The 19,780-nt window shown below is 36.2% G+C and overlaps 1 protein-coding gene across 19 annotated transcripts in view; it reads left to right on the forward strand.

Annotated features, from left to right (window-relative positions):
* KDM6A (lysine demethylase 6A) overlaps positions 1-19,780 on the forward strand; it is a 152,854-nt gene that overhangs the window by 92,947 nt on the left and 40,127 nt on the right. For 5 of the 19 annotated variants that reach the window (XR_010743020.1, XR_010743019.1, XM_066314074.1 and 2 more), the window contains exons 7-17: positions 713-767; positions 3,488-3,522; positions 5,871-5,936; positions 7,085-7,178; positions 11,905-12,031; positions 14,544-14,642; positions 15,006-15,225; positions 15,788-15,922; positions 16,360-16,515; positions 17,174-17,269; positions 19,241-19,345. Coding sequence is in view for 17 of the 19 variants with exons in the window: in XM_066314074.1 (XP_066170171.1) it covers positions 713-767; positions 3,488-3,522; positions 5,871-5,936; positions 7,085-7,178; positions 11,905-12,031; positions 14,544-14,642; positions 15,006-15,225; positions 15,788-15,922; positions 16,360-16,515; positions 17,174-17,269; positions 19,241-19,345 (1,188 nt within the window). In the remaining 2 variants the exon portion in view is untranslated. The remainder of the gene's footprint in view (positions 1-712; positions 768-3,487; positions 3,523-5,870; positions 5,937-7,084; positions 7,179-11,904; positions 12,032-14,543; positions 14,643-15,005; positions 15,226-15,787; positions 15,923-16,359; positions 16,516-17,173; positions 17,270-19,240; positions 19,346-19,780) is intronic. The other 14 variants (XM_066314076.1, XM_066314077.1, XM_066314087.1 and 11 more) reach the window with 9 other exon arrangements.

A 19,780-nucleotide genomic window follows, 5' to 3' on the forward strand; every position in this document is an offset into this window, starting at 1 on the left:
ATACACTTAATAGTGATCAGTGAATTAACATGACACTTGCAGACAGACTTCATTGCTCTGCTTTTTTGACCCTCTTTATAGATGAGCGAAAAACCTCAGAACCTAGAATGTTTCAAAAGGTATTTTTTGTATTCCTTAAAGAAAAGTGATTAAAATTACACAAGCTTTAATGTTTAACTGAAGTTTTCTCAACATCTGGAGGAGAGGATGTGAGAATCTATGAACTCATGTTTTAATGTAGAGGTATTCATATTAAATGCTTTTCGACAAGAGTTCAGTTTTCTAAAAACTGAAAAATCGCTCAGTTTTTAGAAAGAATGCTCTGTTTTTCTAGATAGATTGAGTGCTTCAGTATTTATCTCCATGAGGCTAAGAGTTGGTGTGTCTGCAAGTCTCAGTTGTGTGTATAAAAACTTGATCTTCCAATTCTGACCATTCATTTGATGCCTTCATCCTTCCAGATGCAGCCCAGTTGTTTTGTGAAGATCTGTTGCCATCTTACATTACTAGAAGCATTGCACTGTTTACAATAAAAAAAAATTTACTTTCCTCTAGTAAGCAGTTGAACAGAAATTGAAAATGGTTTTTTTTAAGACAAGTGGTGAAATGCAGTATTGATTTTCAAGTACAAAATTGATTTACTCTTAGTAGTTTGCCGAAGTGCTAGTATTACTTTGTTTGAAAAGCAAATAATTCTTTTTTTTCTTTCCAGCATTTTCAGTTAGCTTTGATTGACTGCAATCCCTGCACTTTGTCTAACGCTGAAAGTAAGTAACCAAGAAGTATTTATTTTGTGGTGGATTTTTTTGAAGTCTTATGCTAGCAACTGTATGAATTTTTAATGAACCAGAAATCTTTCAAAATCAAAAGAATTGGTACTGAGAGAGGGAGACTGCAAAACTTGTCTCCTTTTCTCAGTGGAGACAGATGTTCCAGTGGAATTGTAGATTGTTTCAGTAAATGGAATAAGTAAAAATTGAGACTTAGCTTATTCATTACTCTGAAGGCCTGAATTCTGGAGGAAATTTACTATTTGACTGCTTTTTATTTATAAACCTGGTGCTTGTACCATGGCACACATTTAACAGCAGTTATTTAAAAATTTCATCATCTTGATAATCTGTAAATTTTCAGTGATTATTTTCATGCCATTTAAATTTATAGATCCAAAATTCAGCATCAGTCTTACTGTAGAAATAAGAAAAAAAAAAACAACTGTATTTGATTTTTTGGGGTTTTTAATGTCAACTCTATATTAGTCTGTATTTGAACATGTTACTCTTTGGTGCAGTGTGATCTGTCATAGGCACAATGTACTGTAGCCTGTAACACAGTGTCCTGCAGGTATTTATCCATAGTTAGTGGAATTAAATGCAAGAAAAAATGTGGTTTTCTCCGTGTTTTGGAGTCTGTAAGAATTGAAAGGCAGAGAGTTGTGATGGAAATTATTCCTTCGATTTTTCAGATGCCTTCATGCTTGAGCTTAAGTTGTTGTTCATGTTGAATTTAAGTTACCACCCAAGTCTTGCTTCAGAGGCATTGGATAAAATACTTAAAAACATTTCTCTAAAAACTGGATGGACTTGTGAATATTGTATCAGCAAGGTAGTGAAAAGGGAGTTTGTTCACATGGCTAAAACCAGTGGCCGTATCAAGGAGCCAGCTGTGCTTCAAGGCTGTCTTCAAAGCTTTGTCACTTATCAGGAACAGACACAGATAATTTTGTAAAAATTTGCAGAATTCTCCCTCAGTCAATAGGCTTTTATTGCTTTTCCACCAGACATGTGATTCTTTATTGCATTTCGTGTTTGTTCGTATTCTTGCTCACTAACTTTATCGCTTTTCACTAAATCTCTGAATTTCTATAAGGGTTTCCTAACCCTTCCCCTGCTGTCCCCTCTGCCCCCAGATTTGGGTAGAGGGGTGGCTCCATGTGAAGGCTTCACTGCCTGACAAACCCCAAGGTGAGAGTGCAGAGGACTGAGAGGTGCTTGGGCAGGTCCCACTGAACCCCCTGCTCCAGGGTGTTGGGTACCCTCACTAAATGCTCCATTTTATCCTCCCCCTTGCATTTCTCAGGGCTAGGGGTGTGTTCCCAGCAGAAATGGTCGAGTAATAAGCATATCATCTTCCTGTTTAGGCAGTCTCTAATCTGACATTTTTAATTTTCCTTTCCCTTCCAAGGCATCGCTTTATTTTGGAGCTTCACACTGAAAGGGTTTCATTAGGAAGAGAGAAACTAAGAGAGGGATTTTTTTTTTAGATAATGGACTCCTGAAACATAAGCAGGGCTTTGCTTTCATCAGTACAGAGTGAAGTTTGATGATGCAGTGAACATAATGGGTGTGTTATGTGCTCTTTAGCAAGGAACACAAAAAGTTTATTAAAATTTTAGGTGATGCATTTCATTCTGACCTGGTTTCCAAAGTGCACTTGGCTTCTCTCTTTATAGTGGAGGACAAAGCAGTGCACAAAGGGAGATTTTTTTCCCTCCCTTATGATCCAGAGTGAAACCCTGAACTCCCTATTACCTATATGTATGGTAATTTGGTGTCACACTATTCTGTAGCTTCAAGGGAGAGGAATCTGTGTAATTGAAATAAATTGAGCTTGACTCAAACACAGGTATTTTCTTCCTTGTAATGCTCACGAACATGGAGCAAAAGTCTGTCTCGAAGGAACTTTTCCTCATCAAAGCAGAATGAGGATTATATTCATCTCAATTAGCTTTAGCTATCTACCAGTCCGTGGATAGTCCAGGTTAGCAGTTCTCAAGTCTTTTCTGTGATGATTTGAGCAGCATGAGGGTAATTTTCCCTCTGCTTTTACTCCTAAACAACTTCCATTTTTCTTTCTCCAGCCAACAATCTTCTTGCCTGCACAGGCTGCATTATGGCATTCTGGACAATTTGTATGAGGAATTGGAAATGCTTAACAGTAACCATCAAAGTATCACTTGTAATTAGCACTTCAGGTTCAGTTTAACAAGGAAAAGACAATTCCTAAAAAGGAAGAAAAAAAACACCTGAATTTAAGAGCCCATGTAAAACTGTCAGTGTGTAACATAATGTTCTGTAACCCAGCTAGTCTGTTTCTTGGCAGCTGAATGAAAATGTTTATTTCTAGCTTGGTTATGTACAGAGAATGCTACCTGTGTTCTCTCACCTCATCTGCAAGATATTTTATTACTAAGTTTACTGAAAGGTTAATGGACTCTCTGTTTCAGAATACAAATAAAATCCATAGACTGGTTTTCTCAATATCTGTTCGCTGATTTTGTGCTTTGTTAGGATATTCATTTTCTGTGAGGTCTGGTATATTAAGTGTAAAATATCAATTTAAAAAAATACTCTTTTGGTATCTTCAAAGTGTAATTAGTCTTGAGTTTGCTTTGATAAATTTGAAACATTGTTTATCTCTCATTTCAAAACGTTCTAATTGCTGTTGTTCATTAAAACTAATAATTTTGATTTTCCCACTCTTACAGTTCAGTTTCACATTGCCCACTTATATGAAATCCAGGTAAGCTTTAAGCTTATTTTCATAAAATGTGATTGAGTTTTGAACTATGTGATGTAATCAGTCTGTAGAATTCAGATTATAGATGCCTTTAGTAAAGTTAGACTGAAGTCTTGAATCACTCAAGAAACTTGATTTGCTTTGGCTATATTAAAAATATTCTGTGTGTGGAGTGTCATGGTATAATGTGAAATAGCTATCTTAATAAACATATATTTACTAATCTCCCAATTTGAGTGCAAAAAAAAAAAATCCACAGTACAACTTTCAGGAAAATTCTTTAGTGAGATTCTATTTATATTTTAAAGGTTATATGTAGATTTAAAGATCAGAAGTTTCTCAGTATATATACACAGACACACATATATTCGTATTGTTTCTCATATACACGCACGGAATCAATTCCAACCAATTGCCCATGTGCCTTTTAAGTATATGTGATATATTTGACATGAAATTTTCAAATTTATGTGTAATTTTAAAAGTTTTTAAATTTTCAAATTAAACTGATGTGTGTGGCATTAGGGATCTGCAGTCAACAGCAAATAAAGCTGTGTTACTAATTCTGTGTCAAATCCTGCCACAGAGCTTTTCAGGTGAATCTTTTGGGAAATTACAGAACACTTAATGAGCTTCCAGAATATAAGTCAGTTGAAACCAAGTGGCTATTGAGATAGCTGTGGTGTATTTGAGATTTGACTGACTGGTTACATAATGTAGATTGCTGTGCCCTTTTACCACATTTATAGGTATCATATGACTGAGGAAGGGATGTAACATGAAAACAAAACCTGTTGTAAATGAAATGGATGACAGACATAAATTATATTTTCAGTCACTTAGAAAGTAATTGCTGTCTTTTGATGGCACAGTGAAAAACGGCCTTAAATATTTTTAGATAAATAAAAGATACAAATCTGATGAACAGCATGTTTTTCCTTTGAATGCTTTTGGTGCAAAGTTGTGTGACAGGACAGAAATCTCCCATCCCAACGCACCATTAGGGAACTTCATCGATTGTTGTGGTTCTTACTTGGCTACCATCCAGATTCCATTCAGCACATCAGTTCTGTTTTACTGCAGCACATCAGAAGGAAGTTAAACACCCCAGGTCACTGTGCCAGGTGTCCTGTGTAAGTGTGTGACCACTGTTAGCTGTGCTTTCTGGCTGACAATTACAGGCAGCAGGAACTTTGTTTTAATGCAAGTCAGAGCAAAAACGTTTTGGTGCATTCGGCTCTTAGGTTTGGTTTGTCTGACAGTTCTGGTTAGGAAGTGTATCTTATTTTCTGGAATTTGGCAGGCTGACAACCAAAAGAGTCCTGGCTTCATCCTGGTTATTACCTCTGACACAGTCAGTGAGATTTTGGAGACAGGCTGGTTGCTCAGTTTCTTTTACAGGACACAGTGAAGCAGTTTTTGAACCCCTCCGTATACTTGAAAATTACCTACTCTCTTAATATTAATGAAAAAGTTAACTCATTCCTTAATTAAGTACCACAGTACTGCACTTTAAATGGTGGATTTCCAGGCTCTGGACAAGAGACAAGCCTGGTGCTGACAGGAATTAGCAGTGTTTTTTATGCTCTTTAATGCTGGTTTCTAATAATTCACCTCTGGAAGTGAGATGGCTTGTACGGTGTCTAAAGAAAGATGCTGCATTGGGTTCTCCTCCCCTTTTCCATTTCTAAGACCATTCATGATGCAGGCAAACATCAAGGACTTTGGAATTAGCAGAGAGATATAAAGTTCTTCCCAGTGAGGGAGGTGAGGCCCTGGACAGGTTTGTCACAGAAGTTGTGGCTGCCCCATCCCTGAAGTGTCCATGGCCAGGTCAGACAGAGCTCTGAGCTCTCATCTAGTGAAAGGTGTCCCTGCCCATGGCAAGGGGCTGGAATTAGATGATATTTTAGGTTCTGTTGAACCCAAACCATTCTGATTCCATGAAATAAAACCAAATGTAAACATTGTGACAGGTTTTGTTAGTATTTTAAGGCATGTAGGTAATTAGATTTTTAAAGGGTAAATGTTACAACAAATAACAAAAATAAAAAATACTTTAGGTCCAGATAACATGTTCTATTTTAAAAAGGCCTTTCTGAAACCTCCTGAACCTGTAAACATATTTTTCAAAGTGTGAGTATTAGGCACTAATATTTACCTGATTTGGTATCTGGATTGCTGCCTCTGCTGTCATGCTCTACAGTGAAAATTCTGTTCATTTGCTTAACATTCATAATCATAAACTACAAATTTTGTTCCCAATGCTAAATTCAGAATATTTTCCTGATTGTTTTTCTTTTGCTGGACATGGATATTTTATTTATTTATATTATTTGTTTTCTTACCAGTTGTCTGCATTTCATGAACACCAATTAAAAATCTTTTCTACCAACTTCCCCTTGTTCCATTTGAAAGTATGTAATTGCTGCTTTAATTTTTCTTCCTGACTAGAATAAGGATTTTAAATCACCAGAGTTTTCTTTTGTGATTTTGAGATTTCAAGAACTTGATAACATTTTTAAATTCTAGTAGGTATTGAATCGTTTAGAGTTTCTTCCTAGTTGTCCCTTCAAAACTCCAATACTGATTACTGTGTACTCCTTGCTTAAAAATTTAATTAAGCCACAGTAATTTGCATTTAGGTGGCCCCATTTATTTTAATGCATTCTTCATCTGTTTGCCAGAATGAAGCCTAATGTTGAATTATCTAAAAGCAAATTTGTGGAAGAGGAGGCACAGAACAGTTGAACATTGAAACTACATTCACTTTTAAGCAACTGTTGTTAGGGAATGCAAAGATAAATGCTGATGTTATTACCAAATAATTCATCAAATAATTCTTGAGAAGTCTTGACCTTTAATATACACGAAACAGCTCATACAGTTCACAGAAGTCAATAAAGACCCCAGTCCTAACCTGGAAATGTGTATTCTGTAGCAAGACCTGTTTGTATAGGGAATTGAAAATTGAATGTTTCCAGACTGTTTCCAGACACCTAAACTATACAGCAGATAATAAGATATTGTACCTTTATTATCTAGGCATAAACCTTTTAATTCGCGTGTGGTGGGACTCTTACCAGGACAACAAATATCTTGAAACAGGCAGTTCAAATATACCAAAGGAAGGAAAGAGGCAAAATTATACCAGCCACCAATTACTGATGATCTTTGTTTTTGTTACAAATTTCCTGGGAGGAATTTCTGTGGGGTTTTCTCAGATATAAATTCACATTCAAGTATTCCCCTTAAAAGCAGAATATTCATTGTAGTGTAAGAAGCATAGTGCATGTATGAAGAGTGAACAAAATCTAATAATTTGCAAATTTCCCTCAATTATTTTAAGTAGCCAGTTTCTATGAAATACTATATTTATGGAAGTTATTCTCTTACCATATATATATGTCAGTCATTAAAGCTTTCATATGCACTGTATGCAAGAAAAAAAAATCTAGAATTTTTTTGTCAATGTGTTTGTGTGCTGTCAGTGCTGTGAAATCGTTGCTATTGGTGATCTGTTGTAAGCTCTATGATTAATCCATTTACTTTTTTCCTTTTGCAGAGAAAGTATCACTCTGCAAAGGAAGCTTATGAACAGCTTTTGCAGATCGAAAACCTTCCTGCACAAGTAAAAGCAACTGTCTTACAGCAGTTAGGTATGTAAAATTAACTTTTATTTTCCTCTGTGTTTCGTTTTTGCCATCTTTGCCTTCAGCAGTGTTTTTTAAGGCTTCTTTTCCAAAGGGAGTCTCAGACACACTGCACATGGTACGTGAGAATTTCACCCGGATAGAACATGTAGCAGTAGATAATCAAGTAAATAAGAGAGGAGGGAAATATTTTTATGAAACTTACAAAATTAAAAAGCTCTTTTGTGTTAGATTTTGGGCAATGAGAAGGTGGTCTTCCAGAGAAAGGGCAGCAGTTGGAATTCTGTGTTCTCTGTTCTGCCTCTTTTAACATCCCTTGAACATGGCCAGGTGAAATGCAGTAAACCTAAATACTCTGTGTCAGACTAGAAGAACATGGCAACTGAAAAATTTACCTTTTCTTTCTCTGTAATTATACTAGGTAATGAAAACCAGCTTCTGTAACTAAAAGGTTTATTATCAGGTTCCATAAAAAAACCCTACATAAAAAGTGAAAAGGAGTTATTTTTTTTTAAATTGTCGTTTTCCTTGTTTCTAGAAAGCTGATAAATAATTTTTAGACAAGAATTTCTAAAAAGTGGGTAGAATAAAATGCTTTTGTCTTCTCTACCATCTAAAAGTATAAAAGTATTGCCAGAATATTTTGTTTAAATTGTTCAATCCAGTACAGAACTTCTTCATTCACCTCCATGTTCTTCATCTAATTTATTATTCTAAATATTAATTTAGCCTGCTTATGCCCATTTTTATTTTTTTCTTTCTTTACATAGTGGTCATTTTTGTAACTGACATTAAGTTATGGCCACAGTGCATTCTTTTTCTGTGATGTATGGATTGTATATGGATTTTGAGTGGGATTATTTGTGCTCTGTGACAAAAATGTCAAAATCAGTGGGCTAATTTTGAGTCATCTGTGTGAAATCACAAGTGAAACTGCTGGAGGAGTTTGCTGCAGAACTCTGGGTGTTGCTCTTTTTTGCTGTTATAGGACACTGTTGCTTGCATCTCAGTAAGCCCTTTGAATTTTTATTTTTTAGCTTGGTATTATGTCACCTAGTCTAAATTGTCAGCACTTTCATCTAGAAAGGCTGTGCATCAGTGGAAGAAAAGCTTCTCAAAAGAGCTGACCAGCCCTTTTTCATCTGTATGATGTATGTTGCCACAATAGAAGCAAAGGCACATGGTTGTACTAATAAAATCCTGCCACAGGTCTCTGTCCTAGCAGCAAGAGTAGTGACTTTGAGAATTATCTGCTGTCTGAAAACTGGATTAACTCTCTTTATTCAATCAGCATAGGTCACCCAGTTTTGTTGTGTGGGTAGCTTCTCTGTGGAGAAAGGGATAGAGTGGTCTTAACTGGAACATTGAAGGAATAATGCCTTTTCCTTTGCTTTTCTCTGTTAACAGTGATATTTTTCAGTCTGGTGTTTATCACAGATTTAGTCTTTAGCAGCTGGTAATAAAAACACCTCCTCAGGAAGCACATTCCGGGTGGTGCACTGCTGCTTAGAAAAAATAATAGAAAATACCTGCCATCTGCCAGAATGCTACTTGCAAAACCCAGTCAAAACATATTTGTATTTGTATATTGAACTACTTTTTTTTCACTTTGACAGAAAAAAAATCAGTTTGAAAATAGCTTTTGTTTATTTTCCTTCACTAGTTAATGTTTATTGAGCCAGATTGGAATTTAGGCAAGTTCAGATATCTTGTGAGAGAATTACTAAAATCTTTGCTCCTGTTGCTGGTTTCCAAAGCTGTGACTGTGGAGGAGAACCCTGTGATTCCCAGATAAACACATACCCAGTTGAGCTGATGAATGCTGGCTAGTTCAGGTAGACATCACAGTAAGATCTCTATAGGTGAATAAAAGCAGTCTGTTCCTTCCTGCTCTTTGCTGTTCAATTTGCTTTCCAGACAACAATTCTTATCACCACTTTGGCCAAAATGACATTAAATTAATGAGACTGAACATCAAGTCTGTCCCAGTATTCTTTCTCCAGTTGTACTCAGCTGTTACGAAAGGAAGAGTATAAGAACAACATAAACATCTGCTTGGAGTTCCCAAAGTGCTCTCCCAATGATTTTCGGCTAGGGCCATTCTTAGATGGTGTCTGTGTAATTGGATGAGGCATGTGAGGTGCTGAAATGGGAATGAGTTCATGCCTGCAGACACATACACATCTACTAAAGAAAAAGTGTGAGATTGATTGACAAGCAGGAAAAAAAAAAGACTCATGACCTGGGCTAGTACATCAGAGGGATTTGTTCCAAATCTGTTCCAAATGAGATTGCAAAGATCTGCAAAAGACCATGGAACATTAGTGAAGTATGCACAAGGTCTGTGGTTTGGTTTATCATATTAAAGGTGTCCCAGCAGTGGAAGAGTAGTCAGTTATGCTGGTTGAGAACTTGAGATAGAGGCAGGTCTTGCAAATGGGGAACTGCACAGCTTAGGGGTTTTCCATCACCTTCTTCATGTACTTCATTTTATGCTCAAGAAAAGATCCAGTTTCCTCTGCCTGTGCTATTCCCATGGAAAAAGTTTGTTTGCTCTCCCTTTCTTGCTTTCTGCCTTTTTCAACTCCCTGTGCAGGAAGATAAAATTGGGAAGCAACCCTTGTTTCAGCAGAGAAACCAGATAGGGATTGCTGGTTCTCATTTCTGTCTTCTAGAAATAGACTTGTTCTTTTTTATCACCGCACCTCAGTAAAGATCTCACAAAGATACAACATGTTATCTTTCAATCCAGCGAGGTTCTGATGAAACAGAAAATAGGCACACAACATTTCTAAAGATAGAGGAAATTGTTTAATGTCTTTTTTTTTTACCCTTGTTCATAATCCCTGAACTATTATCTTTATCTCAGGCTTTGTCTGCAACAGCATCTGGTACATATATCCTTAATGTACAGTTTCTCAGGTGAATGCCAACCTCAGAGAAGCCTTTTTTCCTTAAAGCATGAGTATTTTCTGTCTGCTGAAGAACTTCAGAGGCTTGAGATTTGAATCAAAATTGTAGCTTATTTATTAATTTGATGAGACAAAGTTGTGTTATGTGACTGCAAGAAGCACTGGGTTTTTTTATCTTTTTTTCTTTCCCTGATCGGTAGATTTTTTATTTGATCAATTTCCAGTCAAGATTAAGTGCTTTTTTCAGCACTGTAATCACTTGACTCCTTACCTGACATTTCTCACAGTCCATGAAATATTCGAACTTCCACTTGTGACCACAATTTTCAAGTGATGTTTCTTAGACCACCTCAGGCAAATGTTATTCAGTAGCTGTGATTCTGTTTTCGATTGCCTCTGTTAGAGTTTGGAAGTTTGCATTTCATTTACAGAAGTGTCTGTTAATGAGAGTGAGCCCATGGAATAAAAAAAATGAGCTATATAGAACAGATAGAATAAAAATCATAAAGGAAAGTGTATTTACAGAGAACGAGGTGAGCCTGCAAATACTTGTCAGTTCAGTCCTCAGTCTTGGTTGTTGGTGTAGTTTGACTTTATCAAAAAGCACAAATTTAGCGTGCTGAGAGTTTAGCTCTCAGAGGTTTTAAATGGACAGGCAGTGCAGGGCTGTGCTCAGCTCTGCCATTAACTTTGCACAAACCTTGGGTATTCTATGAAATCGGTGTCAGTGTTCCACAAGGGGCTGTTCATGAGTGTGACAGGGACAGACTTGACACATCTCACATTTTACAAATGTTCTCTGAAAAGCAGTTTCTTGTTAAGACAAATGCATGGCAATTGAACAAACATCAAGACATTGCTGGGCACTGTGGTATGCAGTGATTTCAGCAAGCCAGCTGCTGGGCACAAAAGATTTCCTTGTTTGTACTCATTGTGTGAACAGCAGTGAGATAGTTTTGTAGCTGCTTGAAGGAATTCCATCTGAACATAGAGGCAGATGAGGAGCAGCTGGAGAAGGTGATGAAGGTTCTTTGTTTGAAGTGGTAACCAAGCCTTGCATCAGTGCTAAAGCAGAGATGTGTTTTAATAGCATGTAAAATATTATTGGGGAGGATGGGTTGTGGGAGGCCTTTCAAGTGGAAATTAATAATTTGTCTAATGTAATGAAAGAAGAAAAGGCATTTGAAAGAGTATGACGTGTGGTTAGATGAATTTGTTATGTAGATGGGAGGTGATGGCATTTGTCAAGGTGAATGGAAAGTACGTTGTATTAATGAGGAGGAAATGACAATGTAAGATTCAAGTGGAGATGCAAAAATTCTTAGTCCAAGTGTAGATATGGGACAAATAGGAGGATTTTGAAGGAAAAGAGTAAACAGTGTAATATGTAGATGTTGCACATGTTAGGTATAGATATATATAGAGAGATATATAGATAGATGTATGTATGTATAGAAAACATAATTGCTTTGTGTGACAGGGAGAATGGTGGCATTTTTCACAGTGTCAGGGAAGGTGTCTGTGTTCAGAGGAGGGAAGAGTTTTTTATAGTAGGAGATTGAGCAGTTCATAATTGTGCTCTCAATCTCTTACAACATTATTTAAACCCAAAAAAGTGCTTTAAAACTACGTGAGAGTAATTTTAACTTTGGGTCTTTTTCGTCCTGTAATTTTAGTATAGAAGTTTAAAAGTTCTTAAAACTTTGTGATCTATGTATAAGTGGTTTTATTGCTTGATATTCTTGAAAAGACACCAATGCTACAAAATTAAATGGTCTTGGGGAATTTCACTTCTCCCATTTGTGGATTTGTTTTTGTAGGCTGGATGCATCACACCGTGGATCAGCTTGGAGACAAGGCAACCAAGGAAAGCTATGCTATACAGTATCTCCAGAAATCTCTAGAAGCAGATCCAAATTCTGGTCAATCCTGGTATTTCCTTGGAAGGTGAGAAGAGACTTTATAGACACTGTAACTATATTGGTGATTTTTTTTGAGGATACTCATTATTGTGAGTATCTTACACTGTTCTTCTTAATCCTGTCAGAGGAAAAATGAAGGGAAAGTATGTATATATCTACTGAAGCCTTAAGTTTTCTGGGGAATGTATGGAAAGACAAGATGCTAACATATTTGGGATGAATGAAGATTAGAAGTTGAAATAAAGTATGTTACCTGAGTGGCTTTACTTTTTGTAGTTATTATTCAGTCTATACATTTACAGTAATCTGAATATATCCGGCCTGGGTTTACATGTTTCTCTTTTTTTGTAAATGCTCTGTGAATGTTGTTACTTTTCATCATACCTTTTTCATAATTCTTTCTCTCTTTATTTTCTCAGAATCTCACTCCTAATCTCAGTTTTTGCACTGAAATACATTTTCTTAGGCAGACATCCATTTTTAAAGGGCATACACAGCAATGTATAGTTCATACTGATCCATTCTAATGTCTATTTAAGTGTTCAGTTAGTTTTGTAGCCTTTGACCATATTTTTTACTTGAAAAATAACATTCCCAGATGTAAATCATACAAATTTTATGAGTTTTTCTGGTCTTCTTTTTTAAAAAAATTGAGTACTTCACTTAAGGCAGCAGTAACTATTGAAATACTCAGGTTTTGGAGAAAGCTTTGAGGGCAATTCAAGTCCATATGTGAGCACATCAGTTCTGTTGAGGAATACATTTAAAAAGAACGAGGCAAAAATAAAATTAATACCCTAACCTCAGTGTCTTCCAGCTGACATTCTTGGGGATTCTGGTCACATACAGCTGGAACCTATTTTTGATTTTGTCATGCCAATAATATTTCTCCAGCTGTTCCTGTAAGACAGAGATTTCCATCCAGCACTGAGCGTGGGCAGAGGGGTAGGGCAAGTGTGGAGGGAAAAGGGAAGACAAGCCAGGGATCATCTTATACATCTTATCTTCCACTAGGCTGAAACTCTGTTTTTTTCTTCAGTAGTCCCATTCCAAGTACCTTGAGCGAGTTCTCAGGCAGGACAGAGCTGGAGTTCCTCCACACATGCAGCTGCTGTGCTCTGCTCTCAGGTGGTCGGGGTGAAGCCCAGGACCCTGTAGACAAGGGGCAGAATTCAGGAAATGGGGTGGAAGATAGAGTGGGAGCATCTGTTTTGCTTTACAGGGAGGACTACAGCAAAAATGTTTCTGTGCCCCATTTCTCCAGTCCATACTCTGGCAGGAGGAGAAAAACAGGGTTATGGGGTTGTGCATTCACTCCTTTTCCCTCCTCGTGTTCCCTTGTGCTGTTCTTCCTCTACTGGTTGTTCTAACCAGATAATGAGTTGGTTAAAGCTGTGCTTCAAGATACATCACCACCTCCTTTCTCTCCCACTTGAAAAAACTCCATCTACCAAATTTATGTGGGGGCCTGATGTTAGTGCTGCCCTAATGAGAGGCTTTATGTGTGTGATACACAGGCAGAGTGAAACGTGTCTGTTGGACATTGGGTTAGGTTGTCATTAAAACAGTCTCCTGAAACACTGTATTCAGACTTAATGGATGATTTTAGGCAAAGTAATGCTATATTTTATTTTATTCCTTTCCTAGTGTACCTCCAAAATACTTGAAAGAATGTAGCATGTTTGAAAAACCTTTGCCTGCACTGTTCTGCTTGGTTTTTATTTACTAGAAAAAATGTTCTGTTATTTATGTGTTTTGGAAGTTGTGAAAGTTGTCAAACAGGGAAAGTTGTTACAAACAATACAGGACACAGTTATTGTTGATTAAACTAGTAAATATGTATAGATGGATATTTGATCTTGGCTTTATTTGCAGCTTTTAATTTTAGAACTGTAGATACAATTCCCTGTGGTAAAATTGTAGTTCTCTTGAATGCCAGAATACCTTTGAATTTGTACGCGAGGAATTAAAGTTGGACATAAAAAAATAGAGAATCACGCAACCTTTTACAAAATTTGGTGCTCTGTATATGTAGTACAAGTAACTGGTTTGTTTATTACTCAAATATGATTGAGATGCAAGAAATGCACATATAAAGCCCCCCAGGTAGTCAGAGACCACCCTGGTTGAGTTGCTCAGTTTTATCATTATCTCTCAATAATTCTGTTTTTGTAGAACATTAAGTTTTATAACCATTTGTTTGATGAAATAGGTAACTTAATTGTTTCAGTGTTATGCTATCTGTAGATAAATACTGTTTTTATTGACTGATAAGGTATCACAAGTGAAAGAAATACTAAGTCTGTCAAATGTGAGATGCTCGTTTTCCTTACAAATGTAGTAATCCAGGGTTTAAGTAGTTTTAGGGTGCTTAAATAAATAATTAGTAATACACGAGATGTTTGAGTCTGCTTGTGTCTGGCATTCAGAAACAGCAAATATTGGGTGTGTATTTGCATGATTTATCAGATCAGTCTTTGTAAGCTTAATGATTATCTTCTATAAATGCTACCAAAGTTCTTTTTTTCTTCTCCCAGGTGCTATTCAAGTATTGGGAAAGTTCAGGATGCCTTTATATCTTATAGGCAATCTATTGATAAATCAGAAGCAAGTGCAGATACATGGTGTTCAATAGGGTAAGAATGAAATAGGGTAATACAATGATGCAATTCCATGCTAATATATATAAATAAAGAATATCAGCTTTTTAACTCTTTTGTTAACTCAGAGGGACTGTAAAGTCTTTCTTGTTTATACATCTATGTTAGACTTGTCTGATTTAAAGTTTAAATAGTGAGTTAATATTTGCCTTCTCGATGTTTTAAAATACTGAATATGTTACGTATGTGAATTGTGCATGTTAAAGTTTTATATTCTGATAACTGTGGTTTATATAATGCCAAGATTTATTAAGGGGTTGTGGGAGGGATGTATATATTTGAGTTGCTTCTATCTTGACTTTGTTATTAATTCTCAACTTCACTAATCTTTCTATTCAGTGTGCTGTACCAACAGCAAAATCAGCCTATGGATGCTTTACAGGCCTATATCTGTGCTGTACAATTGGACCATGGCCATGCTGCAGCCTGGATGGACCTAGGCACACTCTATGAGTCCTGCAACCAGCCTCAGGATGCCATTAAATGCTACTTAAATGCAACTAGGAGCAAAAATTGTAGTAATACTTCTGCACTTGCAGCACGGATAAAGTATTTACAGGTAAAACTAATGTTTTAAGCAGGGGAGATACTCTACAAGCACACAGCAGAGGGGAGGGGAGAACTCACACACGAGTTTAACTTGGCAGTTGTTTGTGGTGTGTTTAACCTGTTCTCATGTGTACTGTAAGCATATCATAGCCTGTAATATTTTATTTCTTCATTTTTAAGTGGAACTTAATTCCTTATAAACCCTATTTTGCACATTTAATCAAAGCATACTGTTTTACATCATTTTGCTTTTTTCTTTGTATTTGTCTACATTTTTAAGTTCTCATAACATATAGTGAGAATACGCAACACACTATCTTTCACTCTTGTTTGCAATTTCAGAAAAAAGGAATTATGAGACCTCTGAATCCAGAGCTCATCTTTGTTCTGATTCTCACAAAGGTTTATATTCTGGTTACCCTCTTTATACCTAGCACCTTTCTAAACCCCAAAATTTTAAATCTATCCTCTCTTTAAGACGTAATTAGCTACAGCATTTAGGAAGATTTCATGGACTTGCTCTTACTAAAGTAGGCTTGTGTTAAATTTGCTTTTTACATAATTTTTCCTAGGCTCAGTTGTGTAACCTTCCACAAGGTAGTCTACAGAATAAAACTAAATTACTTCCTAGTATTGAGGAGGCATGGAGCCTACCAATCCCCGCAGAGCTTACCTCCAGGCAGGGTGCCATGAACACAGCACAGCAGGTGAGAAGTTGGGTTATGTTCTGCAGGTGCCCAGCTTTAAGGGTTCTTTACAATCGGTAGTGGTCAAGCTTATTTTATTTGAGCACAGGATTGGCTTTTATTAAAAGAAGCCTTTGATTTATTTGCAGAGGGATATTAGATCAAGGAGCCTCCCTATAAATGTGGGAGAAATATGGGGGTACCAATTTAGAACCTTTGTGGATTTTCATGATTTTAAAAGATTTCATCTTAAATAGAAGTGCTGCAGTGGTTTAATAATCCCGTGAAAGGTACACATTCCTCCATTGATGACCATATGGAAACTGATTTTTCAGTTATTGAGATCAGCTTCAGAATCGGCCCTTTTAATGTATGTGGGCTGTTAAAATTATAAAATTGAAAGGAAAGCATTAAGAATATATAGAACCATATTTTTGTCTTCCTTCTGTGATTCTTAGGCTTGTAAACCTCATCATCCAAATACTGAACCTGTGCTAGGCCTCACTCAAACACCAATTTCACAGCAATCCTTGCCACTACACATGATTCCTTCTAGCCAAGTAGATGACCTGACCAGTCCTGCCAAGAGGAAAAGAACATCTAGTCCAACAAAGGTATATATTCCAATGAACTAGAGCCCCCTACCAAAATTATATGGAAATATGCATTGAAATGATGCAGCATGCACAGAATTTGTGCTGTAAATTTTAATCCTTTGGCATCAAGGTGGGGAATGTTTTTAGAAATTAAAAAAAAACCATTTTTCAGTGGTGTGTTTAAATCAGATTACAGCTCAGACAGGAGGTGCTTAAGGGCAGTGCACATTGGTGGCAGTATACTGCAGTTGTAGTTGTGTCAGTGAAGAAGTAGTTGTAGTCTGATGATTGAGAGGGAGACAATCATGTCATCCTGTCTATTGCCTTTGCTTATATTTAGAACTCAAGTGTTTCATCATCATGTAATAGTGTTATAGTAGATAAAGTATTCAGTTTTAAAAGTAGTATATATTTAAGTTAATTGCATAATTTGATTTGCTTGTTTCTCCTTATGGTATTAGGTATAATTAACTTTTTCCTCAGACTACTCTGATACTGTTGAGAATGGTAGAATGAGACTTGGTTATTTTAGTACATTCTTACTATTATATATTTTTATATTATTATTCTTGAAGCACTTACTAGTTCTTTCATAAATAAGATAAAATCTAGATGGTAAAAGAAATTACCTTGGCCCTTTGATAGTCACACATTTTAATGTAACATTTTCTCTCAGAATACTTCAGATGTTTGGAGCAGTGGCCATACAGTGTCACATCCTCCTGTACAGCAACAAATTCATTCTTGGTGCTTGACACCACAGAAATTACAGGTATGTATGGGAGATCTTCAGAAGCTCTGTTAAATATTTTGTTTCTTTTCTTCTTCCTTTTAAGAAAATAAACCTGGGAATTGTTCCAGTTTCACATTCCTGAAATTCAGTGTCACATACTTCCTAAATAATTCCCAGGATGTAGTGCAGGTTCTTCTAATATTTGTGGCCTCTCTGCATGAGATAAGTTCTAGTAGTAAACTAAATGATCTCTATCAGAAGCTTAACACTTCCATTATAGGAACTCTATAATTTATAAAGTAAGAACATAGAGTAACTCTTTTCTTAAGTTGTTTTAGATGATACACAAGTTGTCACACTCATGTGCAGAGTGAGTTTTGTGACTTGCTGTAATGTGGGGGACATTGAAAGAGGTGTAGAAGTATTTTGGTAATATCATCCCTTTCTCTGAGGTTGCTTCTTGCATCAAATTGCATAAACAAAGAAGCACATTCTACAAAATGACTACTCCAATGAAATCTGCTGCTGCTTTTCTCTATTTTGTGTCACCTAACACAGTTATATGAAATGCTAGATTTTAGTTTAGAAATCCTATTTTGGGTGGTTTTTGTCAGGAGGTTTTGTTGTCTCTGCAGTTCATTAGGGCATGCAGTGAGCTTCAGCAGGAATTCCGCATATTGGAAATCAGGCCCTGCTGGAAAATTTTACCCATGCATTGCACATGCAAAGAGATGCAAAGAGAAATAAAAGGGAGCACAGTGCAGAGGCAGAAAGCATTCTCATTTACTGAGCAATGTTCCTCTCAATTCCAGTATAGTTCTTCAGCTGTTTCTCTGTCTGAACAATATTGGCTTTATTATACTGTATAATTTTCCCTTCCTCTTTCTCCTGCTTCCCCACCCCTTTGGTTCTTGCTCAGTCATTCTCTCTCTCTCTCTCCAAGAATTCTTGTTATTTCCTCTGCCTATTTTATATTTTTAGTATTTTTTCCCCTTTTCAGTCTCACCTTTTTCCAGATCCAATGTCCTCCTCTAAGCAGAACTTCAATAGGCCTCTCTTGAGTAGACTGGATGTGCTGGCAATAGCTTGTCAAGGTTCCAGCACATATAAAAAGAAAGCCAAAAAATGTATGATGCAAGAGGAGAGTGAATAAAAAAGCCTTTATTGCATCTTCAAAGTTGGCCTTTCAAAATTGGCAACTCAGAGACTAGAGGGATATGGCATGTAAATATACATGCATATATGTGGTGTATATATATATTATTTATTGCATTCCCCTCCAGAGGGAATTCAGAATGGAAGGTACTGTTAATCCAGGGATTTTGGCATGAAACATGTTCATCTGCTTTTTAAGTCATACCACTTAGCAGCAGGAGACTTACTGGTAGAATAATGTGGAGTGCTGAGTATTTTAAAATGAGTAGAGAGATCAGATTTTTGTTAATAGATACCAAACTATGAATTTGATAAATTTATCAGTTGCAAACGAGATCAATATTGTAACTTAACATATTGCTCTCATTAATTAAATCATACAATTTCCTCTTTTGTTTTGTTTTTTTTTATTTTCTTTTGTTTTGTTTTTTTACATTTTTAGGAGACATTTTCATGTGTGCCTATAGGTTTAACTCACTTTGTCATGAAAAGTATTAATAAAATTAATACAATGCAAAAAAGTTGTTAAAATATATGTAATTATGATAAGAATTCTATATAATCATACTTGAATGCAGCTTTCTTTTATGGTACCAGCACACTTAATTTTAGTGTGGCAGTAATAATTATACACTCAAATAATTTACAGAGTCTCTTTAGTTTTAGTAACTAGCAATAAGGTTTGTTTGCAAGAGAGTGTAAGGAAAGATGTTTCAGTCTGCAACAGAAATCTTGATTATTTTCAGCTTTACAAGTCTTGTCTTCATGGATACTTTTTAGTATTTAATGCAAGAAAGTTATTAAAAATCCCATGCAATTTTAATGATTATGAACCACACTGCTGGTTTTTTTTAGCACTTGGAACAGCTGCGTGCAAACCGAAATAATCTAAATCCAGCACAGAAACTTATGCTGGAACAGCTGGAGAGTCAGTTTGTCTTGATGCAGCAACACCAGCAGGTGAGAACAAAAATATTTTTCTTATCTACACCACTTTTGTCAGTAATGGAGACTGTTGTGTTTCTAGAATTCTGAAGAATTTCTGCTGTACAGAGTTCTCGTGCCCTTTGCCACATTATGTTATTTTTGGGGGGATAAAGGATAGTTGTGGATTAGTGGTTGAAACATAATGAGTTTAGCTGTGTTTTATTATAGGACAGCTGGTTAATATAAAAGTTTTCCAGCCACGCTTTCAAAGTAAAGTGAGTGGACATATCTAAAAGCAGTCCTGCTTGGAAATACTTGGCTGTAATAACAGCATTTCTCTTGTCCTGTCATTGTTCACTTCTCTCTCACTCTCTATCCAGCATCAGCAGTAAAACACTCAGACTGAAGGGCCAAGAAAAAATGTGTGCTGATAGCTTTACTTAGAATTTACTCAGCATTTTAGTGACT

This window comes from Sylvia atricapilla, chromosome 2, assembly GCF_009819655.1.
Source record: "Sylvia atricapilla isolate bSylAtr1 chromosome 2, bSylAtr1.pri, whole genome shotgun sequence".
Taxonomy (NCBI): domain Eukaryota; kingdom Metazoa; phylum Chordata; class Aves; order Passeriformes; family Sylviidae; genus Sylvia; species Sylvia atricapilla.